The 26,802-nt window shown below is 41.8% G+C and overlaps 1 protein-coding gene across 2 annotated transcripts in view; it reads right to left on the bottom strand.

The window, feature by feature from the left end:
* ormdl3 (ORMDL sphingolipid biosynthesis regulator 3) overlaps positions 1 to 17,364 on the bottom strand; it is a 78,947-nt gene extending 61,583 nt beyond the window's left edge. The window contains exons 1-4 of one of the 2 annotated variants that reach the window (XM_080789757.1): positions 17,039 to 17,364; positions 16,255 to 16,522; positions 13,663 to 13,814; positions 7,099 to 11,740 (exon numbers count right to left, since the gene is read on the bottom strand). In XM_080789757.1, coding sequence (XP_080645883.1) covers positions 11,605 to 11,740; positions 13,663 to 13,814; positions 16,255 to 16,428 — 462 coding nt within the window. In that variant the 5' untranslated portion in view covers positions 16,429 to 16,522; positions 17,039 to 17,364 and the 3' untranslated portion in view covers positions 7,099 to 11,604. Of the gene's footprint in view, positions 1 to 7,098; positions 11,741 to 13,662; positions 13,815 to 16,254; positions 16,523 to 17,038 lie in introns of those variants that run through there. The other variant, XM_080789758.1, reaches the window with a different exon arrangement.
* Between the last annotated feature and the right edge of the window lie 9,438 nt (positions 17,365 to 26,802).

Consider the following 26,802-nt stretch of genomic DNA (forward strand, 5'->3'; position numbering starts at 1 on the left):
AGAATGGGTTAAGTGGCTCTTCGAAACGCTCTCGAAAAAACATGCTTTACTGTTCTTCCTATACGGTCGCAACTCCAATGGCCTCGAGTCGGCTAAGCGAACGTCGCAACGTTCGACAATCCAACTCGCTCGCTTTAGCTCGCTCGGTGGCGTCTCACGTATAGCTCAAGTTCACTTGAGATGACGTGCCTCCATAGCGGTCTATAGTGAAGTCCATAGAGTTAGTTGTAGGCACTTCGGCGTTGGCCACAAAAGCGGGGCGTGGCTACAAGCACAACCCGCGTAGGGTCTTGGTTGTTCTGGACAACCAACCGTATCTCCCTATAAAGTGTGTATCTGTGGGGGGTGGGTGGTTGCCAGCTGAAAAGCAATTATGCAATTCCGCCCCGAAAATGCACCCCGAAAATGTATAAATGCTGAGCCTAAAGAGATGGGGAAAACAGAGCAGTAATCTCTGCCTTGAGGCTTCCCTATTTATAGGGGGCAAAATGTCAGATCAGATTAAGATCAGTGATGGCCATTTGCTGCCCTCTGCTGGACACAGAACAAACCATGTATCTGCCCGTTATCATTTTGATTCAGAACTAGCAACAGTAAAGGATGCTTGTTAATCAACTAATACCAGCCGTCAGTAAGCCGTGTTAACTTGTATTTGACGTGGACATCACAATCACATGATTGGACAGACCAAGGAAGCTTATACATCTATAAAAAAAACTAAACAATCATAGAGCACTATAGTTAGAGTTAGGATGCAGATGACATAGTAGCCTAATTGTAGTTTATTATATTGTATACAGTATGTTGCAGCACTGTAGGCACATAATGAAATTCAATAGATTGAAACTTCACAGTTAAGTCTCCAGCTGACTGCTGTCCTGCAAAACACATCTTATAGTGACTGACATGTGCATCTTGAGCGGTGGGAAGTCGAGCTTAATGAAGGTTTTTAGACAATAAAAGGATATAGGCTATAATGGCGCAATGTTCAATATTGCCTATAGTTGGAAGAGCCGGACTGACCATACTTGAGTCTTCCTACACTTTTTTAGTCTGTAATTGGCCTTCCTTCCTACTGACATGCTAGACTAGACGACTACTCACTCTAGCATAGCTAATTTGAATTTTCATAGCATAGCAGGTTGTAAAGTTAAGCATGCCCCTAAAAACAATTAGGATTACTTAAAAGCCTGTAGTTATCAAAATTGATACATTGATACAACTTAGGCTACATAGCATAATCAAAATATAAAATAGGAATACTCTGCCACTTTGGCCACATATTGAATATTTTGGTAAAAGCAAGCACCAATTATGGGAAAATCTGTCACGTGTGTGTCCCAGTACATACCCTAGTGTACATGCATTTGCATTTTGCATACACACTATGCAGACACCTGCGCCTTTTTAACCAATAGGTTCTACTGCCCTCTAGTGTTTGTTTGAAATTGTGAAATATGAACACCAAGTACTGTACATTTTATGCATTACATGATTACAGGATGACCATTTGATATTTGGCAGCATTTTTAAATGAGTCCGAATTAATTGTAAGAGGACTTAATTATTGCTGAAAACTTAAATCCTAAATATATACTTCTGGAGACGATGGCCTTTGGGAAGAAGCCCATTGGGAACAGGTTATGCTGTAGCATACGCGTTGCCAGACAACGTAGTGCATGCATACATTTAGTACAGTGGTTCTCAACCAGTGGTCCCTGAAGGGGTTCCTGGTGGTCCCCAGCTAAATGATGGAGAGTTGGTAACCAAATTGACCCTTATAGATCTTTCTCTCGAGTGTAACATGTGATTTTTACGCTCGCAAGATTTAAAATATTGTCTGCATTACTTTACAATTACAATTATTATTTGCAAGAAGTCTACACAATTAGAGAATGTAGATTTTTTTTGCCTGTTCTCTCCTATGGTACCACATCAATACAGCATGGAAATGTGGACAAAATATTATCCAGCGATAAATATTCTTTAGTTTTAATAGGGTCTCAGAGAGTAAATCACATCAAATGGTGGGCCGTGTCTCGAATGACAAATGGGCCTCGATATGAAAAAGGTTGAAAACCACTGATTTAGTAGATAATTACATAGCCATTCTTTTTTTTTATGTTTTCTTTATTATATATATTTTATGGAGGGACAGACGGGGTAGGCTGCCAGGAAATGGGGAGAGAGATGGGGGGGAAGACATGCAGTAAAGGCCGTCGGGATCGGGAGTCGAACCCGCAGCACACTGCAAGACTGGATTACCAGCCATGGTGCCTGGACCGCTGAGCCATGGCCCAGGCCTTACATAGCCATTCTAACACAAAGGTACACTGTACACTACCATGTTTCATTCCCCCAGGCCCCAAAGGAAACCCATTATGATTCAATAATGTGTCAATCAAAAGACAAGGTTATATATATATATCACCCATTCTTGAGATAAGGGACAAAACTTTTTTCAAACTGGATTTTTTTTTTTTTTAAGATACATTCAAATCAAATAGATGTATTTGTAGACACAGGTCTCAACTACCAATCTTGAGAAGGAACAGGTTTTTCGCATAACATTTCTTTCTAAAATGGGACATTTATGCACTTAATACCTGATTCATGTCAACTCCGTCAGACACACTAAAATCCCTTTTAATTGAATTTTATCATTTCAACAATAATATAAAGTCCTCAGTTATCTTATAATGGCTTTCAGTAATCAAGTTAAGTAATACAAATCTTTTAATATTATTTTGTTCCAATATCACACTATTATGAAATATCCAATTTCTCAAAACCGTCATTTCAACCTTTATTTTCAATATTATAACATGAAAACCATGTAAAAAAAAAAAAAAATCATCATTACGTATCATTTCAGTTGGTGTTTCAATACATAAGCACAAAAGATTTGACAGCGAATTTTCTATTTCTTTGGAAATTAACAAAAACATCACGGGACGAACGTCTGACGGAGTTGACGAACATCTGACGGAGTTGACAAGTTTAACTGATTTAGGTTCTAGACCACCTAGGATCTTGATTCTGGTGACTAATCCCACATTTTCAAGGATGAGGAATACAGTGGTACTATTTAGATTTGCCCTGTGAACATGGCAGCCATTTTTCAAAATGGCCGCCAACTTTCTGTTATTTCCCAATAACTCAAGTTCTACACCACCTAGGATCTTGATTCTGGTGACTAATCATACATTTTCAAGGATGTGGGATACATTGGTACTATTTAGATTTGTCCTGTGACCATGGTAGACATTTTTCAAAATGGCCGCCAACTTTCTGTTATTTCCCAATAACTCAAGTTCTACACCACCTAGGATCTTGATTCTGGTGACTAATCATACATTTTCAAGGGTGAGGAATACAGTTGTACTATTTAGATTTATCCTGTGACCATGGATGGTAGACATTTAAAAAAATGGTGGACCTGCTATTATTTTACCAATTTACTCAGGGAATATTATCAGAATAATATAAAATCTGTGAATACATTTCTTACCAAGAATTTTCTTCACCAATGTTTGTAAAGGTGTCTACTAACATATCCCACATTGGTTTCTATTTGACCACCCTAGGGGCATGTTTGACAGCTGCTGAAAGTTGGGTACCATCAACAAACAATATAAGGCTAAATGTTTTAAATTTCATTATGCTTTAAGTAGCATGTGGCATGTCAAACTAGGGGCTTTTCATGATTCTGGATCCATTCCAAGCATTAGTTTTGCACAAAAAACACTACGTTGGCTAAAAACGGCCATAGCCATCATCACAGATGTGATGAGGTCAGCACATGTCGGCACATTTGGGCAAGTGGCTATGGCCAAACTAGGGGGTCTATGGCCAAACTAGGGGTCAAACTCCTTGGGCTAAATTCGGTGAGGTGAACAGTGAACAGTGAGCGAAAGACTGAAGACAGAAGATTTGGCTTCAGGACCATCAGGCAGGATGTGCAGACACTGAAGGCATCAGTGTCTTTCTCTGTGTCCCCAGCATGTCAACCAAAGCAATGTTACCAAATCAAAGGAGCCTTCACCTCATGTCACCTGGGGCTGGGTGAGCAATCGTATCCTGTATCTAAACTCACAACTAAATACAGACACTTGGCCAGACTGCCGTTTGAAAGGGTCAAACCCCTCATCCTGATTGGGGAAGACCACCCCACCTAATCACACCAACCGAACAAGTGAGGTTGGGGCCTCCAGGTGGGCCAGCAGCCATCTGCACAAGACTGGGCTGGACCCTGCAGGAATGCAATCTCCAGCCAAGACAATGTAAGTTGACTATAACAGAGCCCCAGAACACAGAGCTCAGGAGAAGGATGGGGAAACACTGGCAGGAGGCCACCAAGATACAATGCCCCAGAGACCCAGAGTGTGCCACCACTGGCAATAAGGAGATCAACTGCTGCAGCAAAGATGTCATGAAAGGCAAGTCTCCACCAAAAAAAACCCTGAACCTAATCGGGGTGTCAAGAGACCAAAGTTTCTCCCCCACAGTTCCCTGCAGTGGCCAGTGAAGTCAAACTGTGCATCTGTACCTGAAAGGGGCAAGTCAAAGGCCAGAAAGCCCACCTCCTTTTAATGTCCTGTCAGTAGAAACTCAACCTGCACCTGAAATAAGCCCTTACCTCTCCCAGAGAAAGATCATCCTTGAAAATGTAATGATTAGTCGCCAGAATCAAGATCCTTGGTGGTCTAAAACTTGAGTTATTGGTAAAATAACAGCAGGTTGGTGGTCATTTTGAAAAACAATGGCTGCCATGGTCACAGGACAAATCTAAATAGTACCACTGTATTTCTCATCTTTTAAAATGTATGATTAGTCGCCAAAATCAAGATCCTAGGTGGTCTAAAACTTGAGTTATTGTAAAATAACAGCAGGTGGCGGCCATTTTGAAAAAAAAATGGCTGCTATGGTCACAGGACAAATCTAAATATTACCAATGTACCCCACATCCTTGAAAATGTATGATTAGTCACCAGAATCAAGATCCTAGGTGGTGTAGAACTTGAGTTATTGTAAAATAACAGCAGGTGGCGGCCATTTTGAAAAATGGCTGCCATGGTCACAGGGAAAGTCTAAATTGTACCACTGTATCCCTCATCCTTGAAAATGAGGTCTTAGTCACCAGAATCAAGATCCTAGGTGGTGTAGAACTTGAGTTATTGTAAAATAACATCAGGTGGCGGCTCTTTTGTAATATGGCTGCCATGGTCACCACGAGACAAATCTGTGATGGCCCCATAGCCAAAAATGTTCCTTAAGGCATGCTCTAACTGTGTGCCAAATTAGAATACTGCCCATTATTCAAAAACAATAATTTTATTGTTTTATGAACACTTTTGTCAACTCCGTCAGATACACGTCAACTCCGTCAGACACAAAATCTGACGGAGTTGACGTCTGACGGAGTTGACAAAATGGCATTTGTTTTCATCTTAACCCTCTTTAGTACAATGTAGCCATTTTGTTTTTGCTTAATTTTGTTAGCTAAACCTAACCCCTAAACTAAAATAATAAACATTATTTTTGAATTCTTAACAAAGATCATAATAATGTCCTGACGGAGTTGACATGTAAAAGCTGTGACCACATTGTTATCAACATTGTTTGTTTAAAATATCAAACAATTGAATGCTTGTCAGACCAGGTACTCCACTGTTGCAACAAATATAAATGGGACTTGGAAAAGGAGTCTTCAGGCTAAATCTGTCGACAATATTTTCTGATTAATTTAAGACTTTTAAAAAAACCTGACGGAGTTGACGGAGACGTGGGACGAACATTTGATATGAGATATTTAATAGAAAATATGAATTAAAATTAACTGTGTATATTATTTGCTATGTTGTTGACAATCTACTTTAATTTAGTATGTATATTTATGTGATTGTGACAGTATTAGACACTTTTTTGGCAGTTTGAAATTGTGGCCACTTGCTGGGGACAGGCTAAATACAGGCCTTTTTGGGTACAGGGCCTGCTTTTAACTAATTCAGATGGAATATGAAAACAATTATAATGAAATTAAGGGCATAATAATACACAACTGTATTACACTTAACTTTGCAAGTGCTTTTATTTTTATGAATTAATTTATTTTTTACATAAAATAAGGCTCTTATGTGTGGGACATGTTTTTTCCACTTTTGTCCCTCATCTCAAGAATGAGTGATATATACATTTCCTGAAACGCTCCGTTTGGAATGTTTTTTTTTAACTGCAGTTCACAGCAGCTCTCAGCACAGAGGACAAGAGGGCCTACAGGTTCAAACGGCACAAAGTGCTCCGAATGTTGGAGGAGAGCCTGCATTGTAAGACCTACGCGTAGCAGGAGGCTGTATAGACGTACATGAAAAGCTAAACCATACAAATGTTGAATTATATACTGCAGCAACTATGGAGGAAGACATCACTTAATAGATTGTGGTGTATTGGCGGCTACCGATCATAGCAATAGCACCCGATTTCACACGAGAACATGCATTTTGTATCTATTTTTCTAATAGTAATAGTAACTGCCAGACAGGGACCTCTTGCTTAGAGAATATTTTTTTTTTTTTATGATTCAAAATGTTATTGCTTTTTGGGAGTGATCTGAAACACAAACATCTAACAGTATTCTCCCTGCAGAAAGCAATGGGATCTGAATCAAATCGAACACTGATCCCTGCAAAAACTAAATGGCACATGCTCCATTATTCCACATCGTACAGTATATTAACTTGTAGTCATACCCTCCTCGTTTCCTGTATGAAAATAGAGAACACTTAAGATTCGACCGGTCCGGTGTCTGCAAACTGGACCATTTATTAGCTGATGTTCCGACTCTTTACGCGTGGTGCAGGGGCGAGTGCACTAGCCATGTGATATCCTGCTCTTCACCCTAATCACCATCACTCTCACTTAATCAATGTTTAACAAGCCGCCGGCATGGGGTGACACACGCACGCCATGCACTGTGCTCAACTCAGGTTACAATATGCAAACAAAGATCATGGATTACGCTCTCGATTCACAGTGCTGCTGGAGTTGGCAGTGGCACTGTAATCGCGTGGGGTTTATAAAACAAAACAAAAAAACATGTATTTTTACATTGCAATACTGTAGCCGCTGAACCGACACAATCTGCATGGCATTTATTAGGTCATTCCTTACTTAAAATATACAGTAAAATGTAAAGATTGGTACCATCAAGGTTTTTTTTTTAAGACATATTTTTCAAATTGACTTCCTACGCCACATCAACTCCCTAAGGCAACATTACCGCTGTCAAGGACTTCAGAAATATCACTACATTTCATGTAAATACCATTGGATAGACATGTATGGTAAGGCAGGCTTCTACAAACATACATATACAGTAGGTCAAAAATCTTAATATTCACCAACTCTGTAAGGCCCAAACCACACCAGCTGTAACTCCACCAAAGAGGTCCAGGTGTTTTTTTGTGCAAAAACTCCTTATTGGCTATTTCCCCTACCATAAGCCCTCAATGAATTGCATTGCATTGAATGGGAATTTAATGGGGCTATGGGGTGTTATGCTAGTTCGCTTATTTCCATCGAAAGAAGTAGTAAAGTGTGCCGCTTGGGATATTTTTTTTCATTATGAAGAGAGGATATATATACAAAGAAATTATAATTTTGAGCGATGGAAATAAGCGAATTAGCACAACACCCCATAGCCCCATTCAATTCCCATTCAATTCAATGCAATTCATTTAGGGCTTATGGTAGGGGAAATAGCCAATAAGGAGCTTTTGCACAAAATAACACATGGACCTCTTTGGTGGGGACGTAACAACTACAAAGAAAGGTAAGAAAGCCTTTTAGTATGGAATTCTCCTTAAATACAAAAGTAATCTCAGTATAGTCGTGTATATCTATGAACTGAACTTTTGTAAACAAAGGCTCTCTCTAAGTCCAGGCATGTCTTGAGACAAGAGGCATGCGCCTGTATTTGAGAAGACAAAACGTTTTTATCTTTTTAATTAACACTATGAGATTAATTATTATAGATTTCCAAATTACTCTTTGTGTAGTTTTAGAAATGAAATCAATACTCAACCTTGTAGACGATACTTCTGAATTAGATCTAGAGAATCTTAAATGCTCAGACAGTTTCCAAGGCCCTATTTATGCTCATATCTTATAGTACCAATTATCTCATTTTTAAATGAATCAATTTTATCTTAAAACGTATACAACTAAAGCTAAAGTCTTGTTATACACTGTACCAGATACAATTCTTCACATTGCTACTGTATTGTGTCTTAGTGAACTCTACAATGTCCATTGTCCAATGTCCATTTCAATACACATTAATGACTATCAAACATGTTATCTACAATACTATATTACAAGTCAAACTACTAGCTACAGTTTTCAATATCTCAAATGAAAGTATACCATTTCAGAAGTTAAGCAACAAATAATGAGGATGTTTCCCTTGAAAAGCAAAGACACTGATGATCACCTAACAAAATAAATGATCACAGAGTCATCAACATTCAGTTTGCAATGTCTTTCAAATGCTATCCTCAAAACAAAACACTAGGTGACATTTAGAAATGTTTGGTCACTTTGTGCAATGAAGTCCTTGCATATACAGTTTCCCCTTTGTCTAAAGCCCTTGTAGCCGTGTTCAACATGCCTCAATAAAAACAATACAAATAAAACAATGAAGGAAGACAAAATTTGAAAGAGACCATTTTCTATTTGACATCTAAATCCTTAATTCCTGGCTGCAGGCTCTTTAGGCCTTGTGGGATTTTTTTTTGCATCCCTAAACAAGATCCAATTAATGTGTACCAGTATGGATGCAAGATAACAATAGAGCATGAAGTGGAAAAACAAAAAAACAACAGCAAAAAAGAAACAAAGCAGTAGCTGGTTTAAACCCTATACTTCCTTTACCGGGTCCTACAGTGGTCCACACTTGGTCCCGTCCTTTTTTCCCCCCTCTACAGCAAATCTCTACTACTGAAGATAGAGCTCACAATGCACCGCACTGAGAGCTTGTAGCCTTGCCATTTCCCTATTATGACATGCCCAGACTAGATACAGGTTCATGTGGTTCATTTATATTAAATCAGTAAGTGCTTTTGCCCTGCCCATGTTTCATTGATACAGACCCAGGATGACATACTGACTGAACGGAAGGTAGGAATGGTTTTAATTGGAACGCTCTCTCTCCAACTCCATCAGGGCCTTTGGGATTAATAATACTGGTGCAGACGAAGATATTAATGATCCTAACTAGGCAAAGAATTAATTAAAAAAGGGCTAGGTTTATTGTTTTCTCCCCCAAGATGCTTCCATAAATTAATCACCAGATGGCTCAAAATGCTCCGTCATTCCTCAGTCTTGGGGAGTTTCCACCCGATCTTGAAAGTTAGACTGGGATGATCAATTTTGAGATGAATTTGATCTCAATATTTCTGTGTATCCTGTGAAGCCCGAGTGAGCCTAGTCTAAACGTGTCCGGAGTGAGTCATACATCTTTCTACCATGATTTAAGGTGCCTGGTTGAATAAGTGTTGGACCTTGGAGGCGGAAAAAACCTACACACGCACAAGCAAAATGTAGGCCAATTCAGAAAAATGTCTAAGGCTGGCTCTCTGAACTCTGTATTAACTTTTGGTTGCTTGTAATTTTGGTGTACGAGGAACAGCAGCTCCTTCTGTGGCTGCAGTTTCCATCCCTCTGGATGGCCAAGTTAACTGCTCAAAATGTAAATGTAAACCATTAAAAGGCAAATTCTTGCCAAGAGTAATTTGATGCCCTCCAACATCTGAGTGGAGCCTGGAAGTGCATATTTATGCACTCCAAATTATAGCAAATATATTCTTCAAATAGTATATGCCGCCGAACGCCTGACTCCAATTTTGGGGATTTTTACGTTTTTACTAGGCATGTAAGGATATATCGTAAATAGATTAAATCGATTCAAACTATTTAATATCATAATGTTTGTGTAACAATTTATAATCTGTTCAATAAAAACCTATTTGACAAAAGAATAATCGATTCAAACTGGTGGCAATTTAAATTGAGATTAAATCGCAATTTGAATCGTGAGAGGGCACGTAAAAAATACTGTAGGATCTTTGTAAGAGAATTGATTAAAAGAAAATCAGTCATTTGTTACTGTATTGACATGATAAGAGAAGAACATTAAAAGAGAAGAAAGAAAATACTGGATTTGTGTAAGAGAAATAATAATAAAAAAAAGATTTGTCTGGATTTTGTGTTTAAAGAATTGTCAAAAGAACGTATCGTGAAACTAGTATCTGATTCCAATCATATCGTGAGTTGATTGAATCGTTCATGCCTAGTTTTTTCCTTGTTTCGAGACTCATACAAGCTCTAACTATAGCGGAAGTTTCATGAAGAAAAACAAAACAAACAAAAGCATAGGTTGTCAATCTTAAAGTTTGACTACTAATAATACATCCTGAAAACCTTCAAAGATACAAGGCCTTCTGACAGCAGTGAAAAAAGTCGCTCCTAATCCTTACAGTATCATAGAATATAAATACTGATCTGGCACCAGCTTGCCTTCAAAGTTACTATTATCATGTCACTTGACCAGTGATACTATATCAGCACAGAGTACTGCTACATCAGCAGCATTTACACACACACACGCAGACTCGGCTGTAGAAAAGATGCTTGCTCTGGCACAAATCAGGACAAGAAGAGTCCAAATATGGAAACGTTCAGATAAAAATAAAGTTCCTCGACATTCCAATCTCGGACCTAGAGCCGAGCGGACAGGGGCTAAATATAAAACCCTGTGGTTCCTCGTGTTTCGCCCCTGCAGAAGTCACAGCGCTCCTATAACCGCTGCGACAAACTCACAAGACTGCCTTCCTAAGTGAAGAAAACCTCAAGAGGGAGAAGATCTTATGTAGGACTGGATCTGAATAAATACAGCAGTACGTTACAAAACGAAACAAACTCGACTTCACGGTTAAAGTGTGTCCATGGGTGTGAAACGCTCTAAAAAGGGCTTGATATACTTCATTGCACACCGAAAAGGCCCGATCTACAAGCTCACAACACATTGCAGTGGAACGTGTTGTGAGCTTGTAGATTGCCTATTTTCGGTGCGTAATACCGGCATGAAACCAAGTATAAATCACCCGTAACAATTTTTTATCACTTTCTGACACCCTTCATTTCTACAGCATCTCTGCACAGTACACTACGGATGCTTTCTTTAGAAGTGTCACTCGGGAAAAGACACATAACTCCAGAGATGGACTTAAATAATTGTAACAGTCCACTTTCCTCCCCGTCAATGCTCCGTTTACAGTTACGTGTTCCAAATCCCTGACTGGGGGGATGAGGGGGGGGGGGTTGGTGGTTGGTACCATGGCAGCATCCCCAACAGGCTTCATTCATAGAGCTCTGTTCAGCAAAACTAGGAGGCAAAGAGAGCTAGAGAAAGCCATGGCTCCTTGCGGGCCCAGAGGCCAATGCAAAAGGCCTGATACTATACAGCAGTCCATAGGGACTTTGGGGGAGGGGGGGGGGGGGGGGGTAGGGGGGGGCAAAGGAAGGAGGTGTCCTCTTCCGGCCCCATCAGTACTTATTAATCCCGAAGATCCTCACGCCATGCAGCTGCGGGAGCTTGGGGATGAGCACTGTGAGCAAGGAGACGCTGTTGACCACAAAGTGGGTCTGGTCATATTTGGTGTAGAAACTGGTGAGGATGAACCTACAGGGTCATAGAAGAGGGGAAGGGGGAGACAGGAGAGAGCAACGTTGGTGAAAAGGGGGTGATGATGATGATGAATGAACGGATGACGATGATCTGCTCTGAACTCTGGGTGAACTTTCATTTTCCCTTTGGGAAGAGGGCGCTTGTTGTCGTGCAGTTAAAAAAAGGAAAGCTACTTGCAGGATTACAGGTTTCAACAAGAACTATGACAAATGCTAACAAGTCCTGGCATCCAAATACAGAGACTTTTAGTTTATCAGGGAAAACGAAGGACGGAAATAGAACATTTTCCCCCACAACGTGGCAAATGGCTCGTACGGAAGATACTCACCAAAAAGCAAATGTTCAGGGAATTACTTGTTTGTACGCGTTTAAAAATCTCACGCTAGTCCACATTTGTTGCTTTGATCTGATAACTACTCTTACTTATGGTCATTAGACAGCGACACGTTTACTAAATCACAAATAGCAGAGAGTGCATTTGCACATCTGAGAGGCAGTGTCATCAGTGCCAACTAAAAGCAATTGCAACGTCTGTGCATGCCAAAACAGCACCAGACAAAAAGGCAACAGTCAAATGTCTTGTATTTGAATCGTTATGTCTTTATCCAAGCACAAACAGACCTATTGAAATTCACCAACAGCGCAAGTGAGTGACATACTGACATCGAGTCTCTTACTCTCTAGTCTTGATTGAGTATCCCGCCAGCCACTTACCATAATTATGAGCCCTGACAAGCCAGCGACTACAGCCAAACATTGGATGCTGTGAGTGGAAAGACCACCAGTCGATATTCAGGGGAAGAGGAAACTAACGGTGTTGAATCGATGCCAACATGCTTTTCATAAGTAATGATGTTTATCATTAGAGGATATCTGGGAACTTCCTGTCCACTACAGAACCAGTGATGTCATGGAAGCTCTCCCGTACTGCGAGTCTTTAGCAGACGTGTTCACTTCACTTTAGCCTTAATCTAAGGCTTGAATACGTGCACTGTTCCCTCTTGGTGCTGGTTGCAACATTACATTACCAAGCAGCTTTTGAAACTGGTAAGAGTAACTTAAGATTACTTTATTGGACTTGTTACACAAGGCAAATGGAATTTGGCATTGCACTTGTAGACAGACGTGCAATTGTGCACACTCACATTTGCATGTAATGTTCTCTATTATGTTTCTATGTGAGAGTGTGGGTTTGTCTGTGTGTGTGTGTGTGTGTGTGTGTGTGTGTGTGTGTGTGTGTGTGTGTGTGTGTGTGTGTGTGACCACAGGACACAGAAAAAAAAGATTACATATTCTGTGGATACAACCCCAAAGTGTCTACTTCCTGCACAAAGATCCCTTGCTAGTTAAAACTAATTTACTGCCAGAAGTGATTCTCGCTGCGTTTAGCTTCTGCCACGTCAGCTGGACGTTTTTATTTTGAAGACCACACAAATTCACAACCCCTGAACCGGAAGTCAAATCGGCTAGGCCAATTTTAGCCTTCATCTTTTTACAAGTCAACCGAAACGTTAATATTGTAACCGCGAGGCAGCGACGCTTTAGTTATACTAAAGATTACAGGTTTTTGGATTTCAGTTAACATGGCAGTGGCCGAGGGGGAACCTTTTCACTGACAGACCATAGCCGAGCGTTGCCTAACAATGGAGAGCTAAACAGACGGTGGTGAAGAGCTGATCTCAAACTGAATCAATAAAAAACCCTAAAGACCTTAAAGACATTTTTGGCGCTGTGGGCTAGAAAACAAAAGATGTTTTTGGCATTCTATGGACCTAGGCAAGATTTGATATCTTGCCATGAGGACAGGGACCAGAACAAATGATTGACCCCCCCCTCTCTCCCTAAAACATCCCATCCTCGCAACGTACTACACATGGTCAGAGAAGGACACCGTGTTTAGGTTTGCCATTACTTACAAGACGATGGGAGTGATGGTGAGGAATTTGCGCGAGGCGGTGAACTGCACACCATAGTCCATCTGCTCCCAGTGGGTGAGGAGGCGAGCCTTGCCCTGGTCCGGGGTCTCGAAAGGGGTCCCTTTGACGGTGTGGAGCAGGAGGTACATGCACTGCAATGGAATGAATACACCAGAACTAGTCAGACAGTCACTGACACAGACTCGTAACATGCTGTAAAATGCTTAATGTTATGTTATGTTAATTTAACTCAAGAGTGTACAGATGTACACACTTACAAATGAGGTTACATTTGTACACTCCCAGTGTTACAAATGGATAAAAAAAACACTAAGGATTTTACTGTGTACAGATCTGTAAAAAGTAATTTCGTTTTGTTTAAAAGATGTTTAGGAACTTCCTGAAAAAACTACTTTGTCATTGTTGTCATTGTTAAGAAAACTAATACATGTTTAAATGTACAGACTTCATTGTATACAAAAGAATAGTTGTAGACTTTTAGATCAATGTGAGCTGGCATATAGTGTGCAGCCAGGCCCAGGGCATACAGCAAGCTTGAGGGAGATTTATAATGCGAGGCTGGGCAATAGCTCAGTTATTTGAAACATTAATTCCACCTATTTCAGAATAAACAGTGTAGGTGTAACTGTAGGTACTGTAGTGACTCCTGAAAGGGAAGTATATTGCATACCCATGACGATGCATTGCACAAAAAGCAATAGCCAAGCCTAGCCAAACCTGAACATTAAAATGGTTGCATTTAGGCATTAGACTACAGAGGTTAAATCTTTCCCCTGACGAAAATGAAAGCCTGGGTATCGAGGCTACATTTCAACTAGTATAAGATAAACCTTTATCTTGCCCAAGGGTAAATTCAGGTATATAGTTAATATGCATTAGGTTATGTTTAGGTATGAGTTTGGTGCGTGCTAACTGGAATGCTCGCCTTAAAGGGGAATACCACTCATTTTCAACATTTTACCATGTCATTTAATTGATGACATCATGAAGATGTGTTTCACCATGTTAATGATTTTTGTCAGACCTCCAGTTCTAGGAAACACAGAATAGGGGGACTTTTTTATTTTATTTCCACACTAAGGTATAATAATGACATAGTAAAATGTTGAAAATGAGTGGAATTTCCCTTTAAAACAATTCTTTCCACCGAGCTCACGCCGAGAGGCTCCGTGGGGAGGTTCTTGTATTCTTGCATTTAGTTTTACTGAGAATAAGGTTCGAAATAAGTTTAGGGTTACGCATATTTTTACTGGGGTTAAATTTAGGAATAGGGTTAGGTTTTGTCAACATTTACAGAGGTTAAGGTTAGGAATAAGGTTAGATTGAAACGTTTAAGCATAGTTAAGGAATACCAGGCTGAGCAGTTCTGCCAGCTGTACGCTCGGGACGACTGTGTTTTAATTTAAGGCAAACGTTCCAATATTCTCGTGCGTTAGTTCCGGGCAGAGCCATAGAGTAAGACAGAGTTACGACAACTCTGTTTACTTCATGGGGCCAGGCTCTTCTACATAGACTTCTATTGAATAGGGACAACCGGAAGTTTACGGAATGCATTGGAGTCTATGGGCTAGCACGAGTACGTGACCAGGCTGTTTTCTGCCCCCTCAATGTCGCCCAACTCTGTCTTACTCTATGGATCTGGTTTGGGGTAGGGTCTGGGAGGGTGCTTAGCCAATGAGATTGCGTAATGTCAAACTCTGAGCTTGCATAAATTGGGTACTGGTTATGTGCCCATGTCTGAAAGAAGACCCAATGGAAAAGCTGCCACTGTACTTACTCAATACACTTCTCCCTGGAAATAAAACGTCTGGGTTTCCGAGACTACTTTTCACCTATTTAATAGTAGGATAGGTTACTGCAATTGCTGTGTCACCATGCCCTCTGTTGGGTGGTCCAATCCGCATTGGACTACTTTAATCACCACACCACACCACACACACACAGTTATACAGTAAGTATACCCAACTGTCTATATATAAAAGTTTGTTCCCTAAAGACCTCTGTGTCTTAAGTTCTTAACCCATTAAAACCGGGCAAGCATCTGTGTCATCTTAGATTTTAGCGTTGGCTTTTCAAAAAATGGCAGATGTACAAGTTCACAGTGCGTCACTTCATGCCAACGCTGCACGCATGCACATCTGCTATTTTTGAACAATGGGCAGAATGGGCCTCCGGTCCCAACAATGGATTCAACACATTCAGTTCAGGTTCACACTATGGATCCCGGTTGCGCCCTAGTCGGGACCACTTGGCAGATGTTGTGGTAGTGTGAATGCTGCAGTACAGTTCATCGGAGTGCATCACCCAACAATACATTCCCGGGACCGCATGGAGGTAGTCTGAGTCGGGACCGATTGAAGTGTACTCGGATACGGATCGACGCAATGTGAAAGCATTGAATACAGTCGAATGAAGTGCACTTCATGGGTGCGGAAGAATCAAGGCCCATGTGAATCATCGTGGCCAGCGGGGACCAGGCAATCGTATTTCTGGAACAGTTTGAATCAAACAGACAGAGGTGTGATGCAGAGTGTGGTGTGGTGGGTGGGTGGGTGGCATTCTTCCACTGACCAGGTTGTGGATGAGGTTGGTGAGGGTCCAGACCACGGGCACGCTGGCGAACGGAATGCTCAGCAGGATGACGTGGAGCAGGCCGATGCCCAGGACGTAGGAGAGCCAGATGCCCCTGCTGTTCATCACACGGGTGTTGGGGTTCACCTCGCTGTGTGCCGTGCCCACGTTCATGATGCCAGCTGAGGCCCCAAAAGCCTTTCCAAAGCCCAGTTATCTCCTCCTGGCTGGGAGATATGCTGTACTGTCTGCTGCTGCTGCACAGAGACTGATACAAATATAGGTCATTGCACAGAGTAACAATGAGTTAGCAAGAGTCAGGGCATGCCACCTTACTGCTGGATGGTGAGTTCAATTTGGTTTTTTAACCTTGTTTAAGTTTAAAGTTTTCATTCACATAAGGGAATACGCAAGCTTAGCTTACTATGACTTATTTCAATGACGAGCAACAAAATAAGATTGTCTATTGGGCAATACATTAAAGATGCCAAGAAAATGGAATTAAGTTAAACTGCGTTAAAGTAGGTCATGTTTCCTACGTGAATATAATGATGTGAAGATTGCGAACATATTTGATCTTAAAGTCAGCTAATTGGTTGACTAGAGTCAACATGTATAGCAAGCAGTGGCTCATTCCAATCCAACATGCTCTCTCCATTACCAAGTTGCAAAACAAAACAAATGATCACATATTATACTAGAATACCACTACTTCCACTTACGGGTAGTTCGCTGTAGTAGCACCGGAACTTAGTTAATTAGCCAAATTAACCATTATACTCACAGGGAGGACAAAAATGGCTTCAACTCCGACCCTAGTGTATTGACACCGCAGTCCGTTATCAGTGTTTCCCTTCCCCCGGTCACTTATACTACTGATAATAAGGTGAAGTGAGATAACGGCGAGGCTCCCGACGTGTCCGTTATTCGTCCAGAGCCATGTTTGTTCAGTTCCGAGGGAGCTGGGGAACTGCGCCCGTCTGTCTGCTCACAGACTAGCAACAATGAAGCGAGACACACAGCGCCAGCGGACACTTTTTTTCCCCTTCGTCTTCTCGCCAACAGCTGGTGACAACACAGCACCGTTCTTCATCATAGAACGTCATCATTTTTTTTCCTGATGCGTGCTGTTTTGCTCCTCGCACTTCGCCCCGGTTGGCTTCCGCCCGTCACGTGGTCCAAGTGGAGCAATCGCGCTCCGACTCGCTGTTGAAAACGCCCCCTATATACGTCACATACGGCGGAGGGAGGGCGCAGAGAGGAAATAAGTAAGTGAATGCATAAATAAATAATTAATTACAATTATTTTATAAATATAAATACAAACACTTCTATTGGATATAATGGGGGAAAACATGCCTTGCCTTTCATGGCTCCTCATCAAACAATTTACCAGTAGAGATATATTTTTCTTGGGCAGATTTTGTCACTGCATCTGCTGGTACTATTAGTTCATCGAAACAGCCACTGGCTCTGACGTAATTTTGGTTATCATCTGATATCAGTGCACAAAAGGGGGCCCTTGACTTCATACCTAGGCTGAGAAAGAGGAGACCTTGCCAGGGGCATCGAAAATGACTGACAGGGCCGATGCTCCAGACTCAAAATCAAAGGAGATCAACAGTGTCATGTTCTAGATCCACAGATAAGGCCAAACACTTTCATTTAGGCTCACCGTCGCCCAGGGCCATGGAGGTCAACTATGTTCTATTTACATCCAAGGATACATGATCCCCAATGTTTCTTTTAGGGTACCACAGTGCAACAGGTTTGGCCAGCCGACAAGGTATTCTCTCATGCTTATGGCCTCGGGGTGCTACAGCCTTGTTAAAGCAGTGTGTAAACCTAGAGCTCTTCTTCACTATGCGTGCGTAAAAAGGAGGACAATGCGCTGAGATCACTGCTGGCACTGGAAATAATAACAAAATACATGACACTGATAAAATACACCTTTGGAAAGAGGCGAAAGACAGACGTAATGTCAAGTCAACGAAATGAAGTCATCTTCAGACTATGTGTGACAGTTCCTGGGAAAGGCTTCAGGTCTTTTAAAAGAGAGTGCAGCTACAATTATTATTAAAGGCTCCTCTCCTTCAATTCTTCAGTAAGGTATAAATGCACTTACTGTCCTCAGGCCACGGAGGATAATGACACGTATTCAAATCAACAAAACAAAGCCATGATCAAACTATGTCTGGGATTTGTGGGAAACATGCTACAATTTAAAGTGAGCATAGCCTATACAACAAAACGAATCCCTCAGCAGACTATAGTGTGTCAAACATTTCAGTTAAAGGTCGTTAATGGTTCCTTCAATCTTCCAGTGACTACACTAAACACTTTCAGTAAATATATTCTGAATGTCTTCTGGGCAAATGACGATGTTGAGACTTCATTTCTAATTAACCACATCATCCACATGAAGTCATCAGTAAAGCGAGTGTAACACCCCCCCCTGCCCTGGGAAAGATGCCATTGCTTTAAAAAATGGGGAGGGCATTCCATTTACTGAAAGTGTTTTCCATGAAGTCTAAATATTAAAGTAATGTATGAAGCCATATCGGTTCCTCAGTCCACAGGGGATTGCTTTCATGTTTTATCGCACAGCTCCCAACTGAAAAACACTTCTCCTCCATTTAGCTGAGAGGGGGTGGAAACCAGATCTCTGCCCAGAAACAACTTTGACTACTGTCTGAGGATGATCAAATCCCAGCTTCAAAGTCCTGTGGTCTCCCCTGTTTCTTCAAAACCATATATTTAATAGATGTTTAGATATGTTCCTCAGCACGCTACATTTCAGTGAGTATTGACTGATAGCCGCCGGGCACTCATACTTGGGCTTTCAGATGTAACGTGATTCTGTTTCTAGGACTCGTGCCTGTAATAAAACCTTTTAATGATGAGATACATTTCGTACTTATATGCGGTTTCTGGCATTACTGGTTGCTCTTTGCAACAGTTTTTTTTAAGTGAGAAGGCCAATAAAAGCAGGTAAAATCAGTACATCATAAAACAGTAAACTTCTTTCTATGCCACAATTTCATAATACAGTATATAACAATTCAAAAGCAGTATTGTTTTGAGGGGCATTTGGGCATTTACAACCCGGTTGTCCTTTTGGCCTCAATGTTGAACCCAATAGACTGTAGAGTAGACGTGTAGTGTATGCCTACTAGCGAGGTTTACGGTTTTCAATATTTATTAATATATAGTGTATTGTCATCATTATAATGTAATGTCACATAGTCTAGTAGTGCTAGTCCTGTTCAGCTGAGCTTTCCTGTGTGGGGCCAGCAGAATGAGTCTGCCTTTAATAATAGCTAATATTTTGGTGATATGACGGCAGTTTCTTATTTTCTACTGCACTTTGTATTTTTGTCGAGCCCAGTCCTCAAATATACTGTAGTGTTCAAACCATAGACTGTAAGGTTCAAACTGTTCGTTTGGTGCAGCAAAGGATGCATTGACGTCAAGGTTGGTGCATGTTCTCGGCAGAGGAAGTTGGTGTGTTTGACACATACATACATCCTCTGTCGTAACAGACGTAGTTATTTATTTTATTTTATTTATCTGTTTTATGACAGTTTCAAAGCTATGCTCGACATCCATTAACAAGTCAAACAGGGGTTATGTGTTTTGTTTGTATATATGTTAAATAACTAAGACCACTACACCCAGGAACACACACCAAAAAATAACTTAATTTGCACAGTTTGACCACAACCACAATGTACAAAAAGGAAATGGGCAATTCCTTTTTGAGAGGCCCCTGCTATATATACCGTATAGCTTTTGACCCCACACGTCTCAATATTTACCAATTACCATTGACAAAGAAAGTAGAAATGAGAAATGTCTGCCAAATCTTGTCCCCACACGTCTCAATATTTGCCATTGACAATGAAAAAAGAAATTAGCTGCTGCAAAATAATAGAATAAAATATACTTTATTTGCCATTTGCACAAGTGCATAGGAAATCTTGGAGCACAGCTCCCAGGGTCAGCATTAAAAAAAAGGAGGGACAGGTGAGAAAAGAAACATAGAACATACAATCATACAAAGATACAAAGAATAAACAAGTGCTTCATAGTCTACCTAAAAAGAATGCATATTCAGTTCGTCTATCAAGTAAAGTGCTTCATAATCTGCCTAAAAACAGTGCATAATGCACAGTAGCAGGGAAAGAACTGTTGGAGAAGCGTGTTGTGTCTGTAGATGCTCTCTGGCCTGTGGTGACTCAGGTTGTGTCCTGAGTCCCTCCACACAAACAGAGAGTGTGCAGGATGGTGTGGATCCTTAAGGATGCTCTGTGCTCTCCTCCTACAGCGCTGTGTGTAGATTGTGTCCATGGCAGGGAGATTTAATCCAATAATTCTCTCCGCACTTTTTTGTCAAATATGTTTTTATTGAACAGATTATAAATTGTTACAAACATTATGTTATGAAATATATATATTTTTTTTATAGAAAACAAAAGATGAAAGAAAAAATACAAGACAAAAAAGAGAAAGAAATCCCTTAACCCTCTCACCCATACTGCTCAGTGACACCGCATACTATAGAATAAGATGATAGAAAGCTCATGGAAAACATCTGAAAAGAAAATAGCGTACAGTCAACCATATCAATGGTATTCTGTCTGTAAATTGTTTCTACTCAGGTAATGGACAAGGGGCAGCCAAATTCTCTCTACACTTTTGACAACTCGGTTTGTGGGCTAGAATGTTGATCAAATGTAATGAAACGGTGAGTTCTTCACAGCGCTTTCTCTCAGCACTTCACACAAGTGTGATGTTTGTGTACAGTTTGAGGAGGGGGCCACTTAAAATATAATCCCCCTATTGGCACCGCACGGTGTTAATCCAACCCATAATCTGGCCCAGATCATAGGCCAGCAGCTTTATGCTTCAATATTACAACACCTCATCTAACAATATACCTACAGTACATAATACATAGCATAGCACATTCACCTATGCTTATTAGTACAGATTCAAGTGCATGTGACCAACAGCATAGGCCTACATGTTGTTTGGTTTGCCACACGTCCCTGCCAATGTCACATTCTTAAAAGGTACTTTGGCCTAATGGAAAAGCAAAGGAGGATACAGATGAGATGACAGATACCAATTAGGGATGTTAGGGTCGTTCCCGATCCCACAATTTCTGTGTTAGCGGATATCGAGACCTAATACCGAATCCCGATACCAGAGAATAATATTTATAATAAGTTGTGTTGTTAATAGCAGACGCCTCACTCAAATGTGCACTTGCAGTTTGGGCAACTCGAAAGCAAACTCCACATGCCCCAACATTTTATTTACCTGCCATAGTGTCAACAGCTTAGCCCTGTGTCGGATCGGTGGTTAGACTGGCATATTGGCCGATACCGATATGACCCGGTATGACCAGAAAGAGCCGATACCGATACTTTTCCGATACCAATACAGTATCGGGACGTCTCTAATACTAATGCAGCGTAAACGTGACATTACACAGCCCTGGGCAGGCCACCTGTCCTCTTTCTAGTTTCATGGCACAGACTGAATGAAAACAGTTAATCCATTCCAAATGAGTATCTTATTAAGTGATATGACAGCCTCAATACACTGGTGAAATTATGCATTTGGTCTATATATGGGCACTCAACATGTTAACCAATACACAGAACATGCTGTTCATCTGAATTTAAACACGGACAATGTCACATTCGCTGCATATTGCAGGTGACTTCCTGTACAGTAGATTGTAGTAGCATACATTTCAGTAAGTAGGCCTAATACGGGCTCATCGTGTTAATTGTTGCCATACTGTTGGTTCTCAGCAAACATGCCACAGATTCCTCATAATGTGGTGTCTGGCAATGACAAAATAAGTCAGAATTGGATTCAGATGTTGACAAGTAACCAGCAGATGTCACTGTCAACACATTTCCAACCGTCTATTCCCATCTGCGGGGCTTGTATACTGAATACACCTGCAGTGCTGAAGCACATGAGAGATAGGCCCCACCGTGGATATGAGGGACAGATTGGGCCCAAAGGCATATTGTTCCATAATAAGTCACTGTGTGTTACAATAGACCCACTTCCCCGTAAGAATAATTGCCCATTGTTGCTATACGACTTCTGAATTTCCGCACAGGGATCAATAAACATCATGGGGAAACCCAAATAATATGATTTTCATCAATCAGTGATACACAATTGTTTGAACAATCTATACTCTACTTTTCAGTATTTATGTGTCCTTTGTGTGGAAATATGCATGTAGTTGATTGAGGAATATATATTTGTTGGTTCAAATCTCAAAATTATAATCAATTTAAGTACAAAAGCGGCACAGGAATTAATTTCACTGACATCGATGACATAATATGGTATGTCATCTTTCACCATACACTATACACATTATAGTGTGAACTTGAATTATAAAGAACTAGCATGTGATGAAGCCAGTGAGTATTTCTATTTCTTTTTTACAGAACAGTTAACGATATTCAAAATCAAGAGGGATGAAATTCATAATTTCAGTTATACCCTCCTCTCCAATTATAACAGGGAAAACCCATTACGGTAATTGAATATAGAAATAATAAATAATGTGAATGTGCTCTGAAGAAGAACGGTGGAGTATAGTCACGGAGAGGAGAGGAGAGGAGCAGACTGCCAGAGAACAGTTTTCCACAATGGGAGAGAGAGGTGGACTTGTGACCCAGGCTGGGCTGAAGGATGATAGCCTCTCGCTGGAAAAGGCTGACGCGGCCCGGGAGTCCATTATTGCCCCTGGAGGAAGCTGAGGATTAGAACACCAAAGAATTTCAATAAAAGAAGTGTCTGTTTCGGGGGGTGAAGAGGGGGGGGGGCAGTGCAGGGGGGGGGGGGGGGGTTGTGTTGGGGGTGGAGAGGGGGCTCCGTTCATTGTCCCAACGGTGATCGAGAGCAAGAGGAGGGGAGTGGGAGGGCATTGTGTTTGCAGCCCCTCTCTAAAAAGAAGGTGGTTATTAGGGGGGATGGCTACTGGGGAGTGTGTGAAGGGAGGAGGAGGAGGAGGAGGTGCTGTTGACTCTTCATCTTGTGTGAACAAAGTCTCATGGCACATAGCCGTCTTCTCTCCCTCTGTCCCTGGAGCCCTCTTGTTTACGAGTGCCATGAATACTGTCCCTCCAACTTGGGGACCCCCGTCATCTCCGACCCACACCGCCGCACATTGTGGGGCTTAAGTGCCCTTTAATTAGGCCGGTCTTCAGTGCTCCGGCTGAAGACCGCTGAGCTCTTCCCTGTGGGACGATGCTCTCTCTCTCTCTCACGCACACACACACACACACACACACACACACACACACACACACACACACCGTGCACACACACACACACACACACACACACGCACACCAGTGCGGCTTTCCTCTCATAGCCCAGGGATGAAGTGTTTGCTGCTCTAATGAAAAAGGTTTGTTTGGGGGGGGGGGGGGGGGAGGCTTGTCGTCTTTGTCACCCGGCTTACAGAGTCCTGACAAAGGCATCAATATTATCCCCTGCTCTCTCCCACTTCCAGGACACGTTATAGCCATGGCGGACGGCTGAGCAGCGGTCTCTTCCGGGCCAACCGAGAGGCAGGTCCACCCATAGCCAGAGTCCTCCAGACACATCAAGTCAGTCAACGATGCGCTTCCTGTGCAGACAGGACACGTTGCACGCCGGATGACCTGGTTATGATTATGACGGTTATGAGTAGGTAATTGCTGCACAGATGGAGATGGATGGAGTCAGTGGTGAGAACCCGCTTTGCAAAAGGAGCTTTCAGTCTGAGGAGAATTACATAGAGGAACTTGAATTCATGCAAAAATATGCAAAGCAGTGTGGATTCACATAAACTTGCTGGCACAAAGATGCACGCGCATACAGAGCCACATGTATACACACACAGCCAAACAGTCATGCACACACACCAAACTTCATCATTGTGATGTGACACATTTCATTATCATAACCGGGAAAGACACAGGATCCAAGTATGTGGGGGAGGTATAGGCAAGTGGCATTGAGAATTGTCTGAGCAGCCCCTGCAAAATGAGTAATTTCTGGAAGCCCCATTGTGTCAAGAGCTTACAGGGTGACGATTCTGAAAGGAAAAGGCAGACGAAGAGAGAGAAAAATAGGGGAGAGTGAAATAAACAAAGGGAAAGATGGTAAGAATGAGGGAGTGAGAGGAGTAATGAAAGAAAAGACGTGTGTGAGAGGATGAGGGCGGGATTGGGCGTGTTCAGAAACTTTCTCGCTACAGCCCAGTATGTGTGTAGACTGCCTCCTAATCCTGGTTTTATTGGCTGCCTGTGTCCAGCCACGCTGGTCGGATTGAGTGGAGAGGAGGGCGGGAGTCGAAGGGGGGTGAACACATGTCCTCCTTTGTGGTAAGATGCTGATCAGGCCTGAGAAAGAAGCCGGACCTGGTTACGACTGTTCTCAGGTCACCTTAGAAACCAGCCCAGTAGGAAACCTCTGTGTGCCTCCACGCACCTACTGGTAGACCTATACCACCACTTCCTCTGCATGCATAGATTCACACGAAAAAGCCTAGTCTTGTCGAGTTCAGTCCAAGAACAAGCGTAGTAACACGGAACATCTGACGTGGTGACGAATAATAACAAACCTCTGAACTTCTGGCCCGAGCGACCACGCTAAGTTCAACCACACTTATCTGGCTATTTGGGAGCTGCAGACAAGTTAACGACGGATAACGTGCCTTGCCATCTACACTGAGTCACAGTTCAAGATCAGACTGTGATGCTTCTTGACCCTCATCGCCGTTGTATTTCCAGACAGTTCACGCCGCACTTGTGGCTTCGACCTGGAAAACGTGGTTTCAATGTTGTTCAGATGAAGACCGCAGACCCATTCCACTGCCTGCACTCGTAAATTAGACCGCTGTCTGTCACATTCCCCCCATCCGTCCTCTGGCTCTGCTAACCGTCTATCACTCCTACAGAGCAACTGCCGTCCAAATCCAAGAGCTGAGCTCGGCACATTTCTGACATGATGCTCTAGCACGCGACAATGTCCGTGATGGAAAACAGACCTGCCCTGTTGTCAGCGTTGCTGAGACATAACGCATCTTGACGGGAGGTGTTGAAAACCCATCCCATCTCGATTGGAATTATGTTGAAGACTCCCCACCGCGACTCGATCGAGAACAGGCTTCTTCACTGAAATTTCACAAAGATATCAATCAATTGTTGTCACATTGAGGGACTTGGTGGAACAATTTCTGTGCCCCCACCCTCCACACAAACAGAGCGGTAGGTCGAGGGGTGCTCAGTCACAGCCCGTTTCCCCATCTTTGTTATGGAGAAATAAAACACAGAAGGGATGGGTGAAGGGGCGGGAGCCACTCCAATGCTGACCTCTAGACTGTGGTCACTGGACTCTCCGTGTAGAGGGCACTCAGCCTCTCCACTCCAAAGCGCACTCTCCATGCGCCTGCTATGTGACCTTCCAAGACCTCCCCTCAAGCCTGCCCTGCTCCCCCATGCCTTGGAGGTCCTTGATGGTAGACCACTACCCCCAGGAACACACACCAAAAACCAGGAGGACCTCCCCCCCCAAAAAGAAAAAAAGAAAAGAAAAGAAACCCACTGGAATGTTTTCCTCATGTCTAAGTGTTGTTATTTTGGTTACATTTGACCAAGTCAGAGTACAGAGAATTACTCAAGTGAGAGAATAATCTCACTAATCTCTCTCTCTCACACCCTCCCCATAATTTACACATTTCTTACTGGCCGTTTCCTTGCAAATACTTTGATGGGTGATTATAATGTTGGCCAATGATTCTTTTCTTCACTTGGAATGATTTTTTTTTAACTGTAACCTACATGCCAAAACGTATCATATTCACTACTCACTTCAAAACCACACCACGATCCAGAGGGTTCCATGTGGTTCTGAATGTAAGATCATATGCTGTGCGACTGCCCAGTTATGTTGATTGTGTGACAGTGATACCGAATCTTGTAAGTATAGTTGCAAAGTTTGAGAACTGTATGTTTGTATGTATGTATGTATCCTCAACGCTAAGGAGAATGAACGCACATCAAGCAACATTAAACAGGGTGGTGAATACTGCACTCCATGATGCCCTCAGTCACACAAACTAAAAACAAAGGGCGACCAGGCTTTCGCAGTGGTTGCCCCCACTCTTTGGAATGCCCTGCCCCTCGTGTTAAGAAAAGCTGAGTCAGTAGACTCCTTTAAGAGACAGCTAAAGACACATTTATTTCGCATTTATTTTTCCCATGTAGTTCTTACCCGACTTATTTTTATATTCCTATGTTTTTTGTGATTCTGCCTAGTTTACTATTTTTACATGCATATGTTTTTTGGTTTCGTTAAATTCTTTATTGTCTTTTTACTGTTTTTGTGCTATGTTTTCCTGTTTGGTTTTAACTTGTTGATTGCTTGTTCTGTTCAGCACCTTGTGACTTTGTCTTGAAAGGTGCTTTACAAATAAAATTTACTTACTTACTTACACAGTACATCTCTTGATTCTCA

This window comes from Protomyctophum bolini (assembly GCF_963924005.1).
Source record: "Protomyctophum bolini genome assembly, chromosome: 18".
Lineage (NCBI taxonomy): Eukaryota > Metazoa > Chordata > Actinopteri > Myctophiformes > Myctophidae > Protomyctophum > Protomyctophum bolini.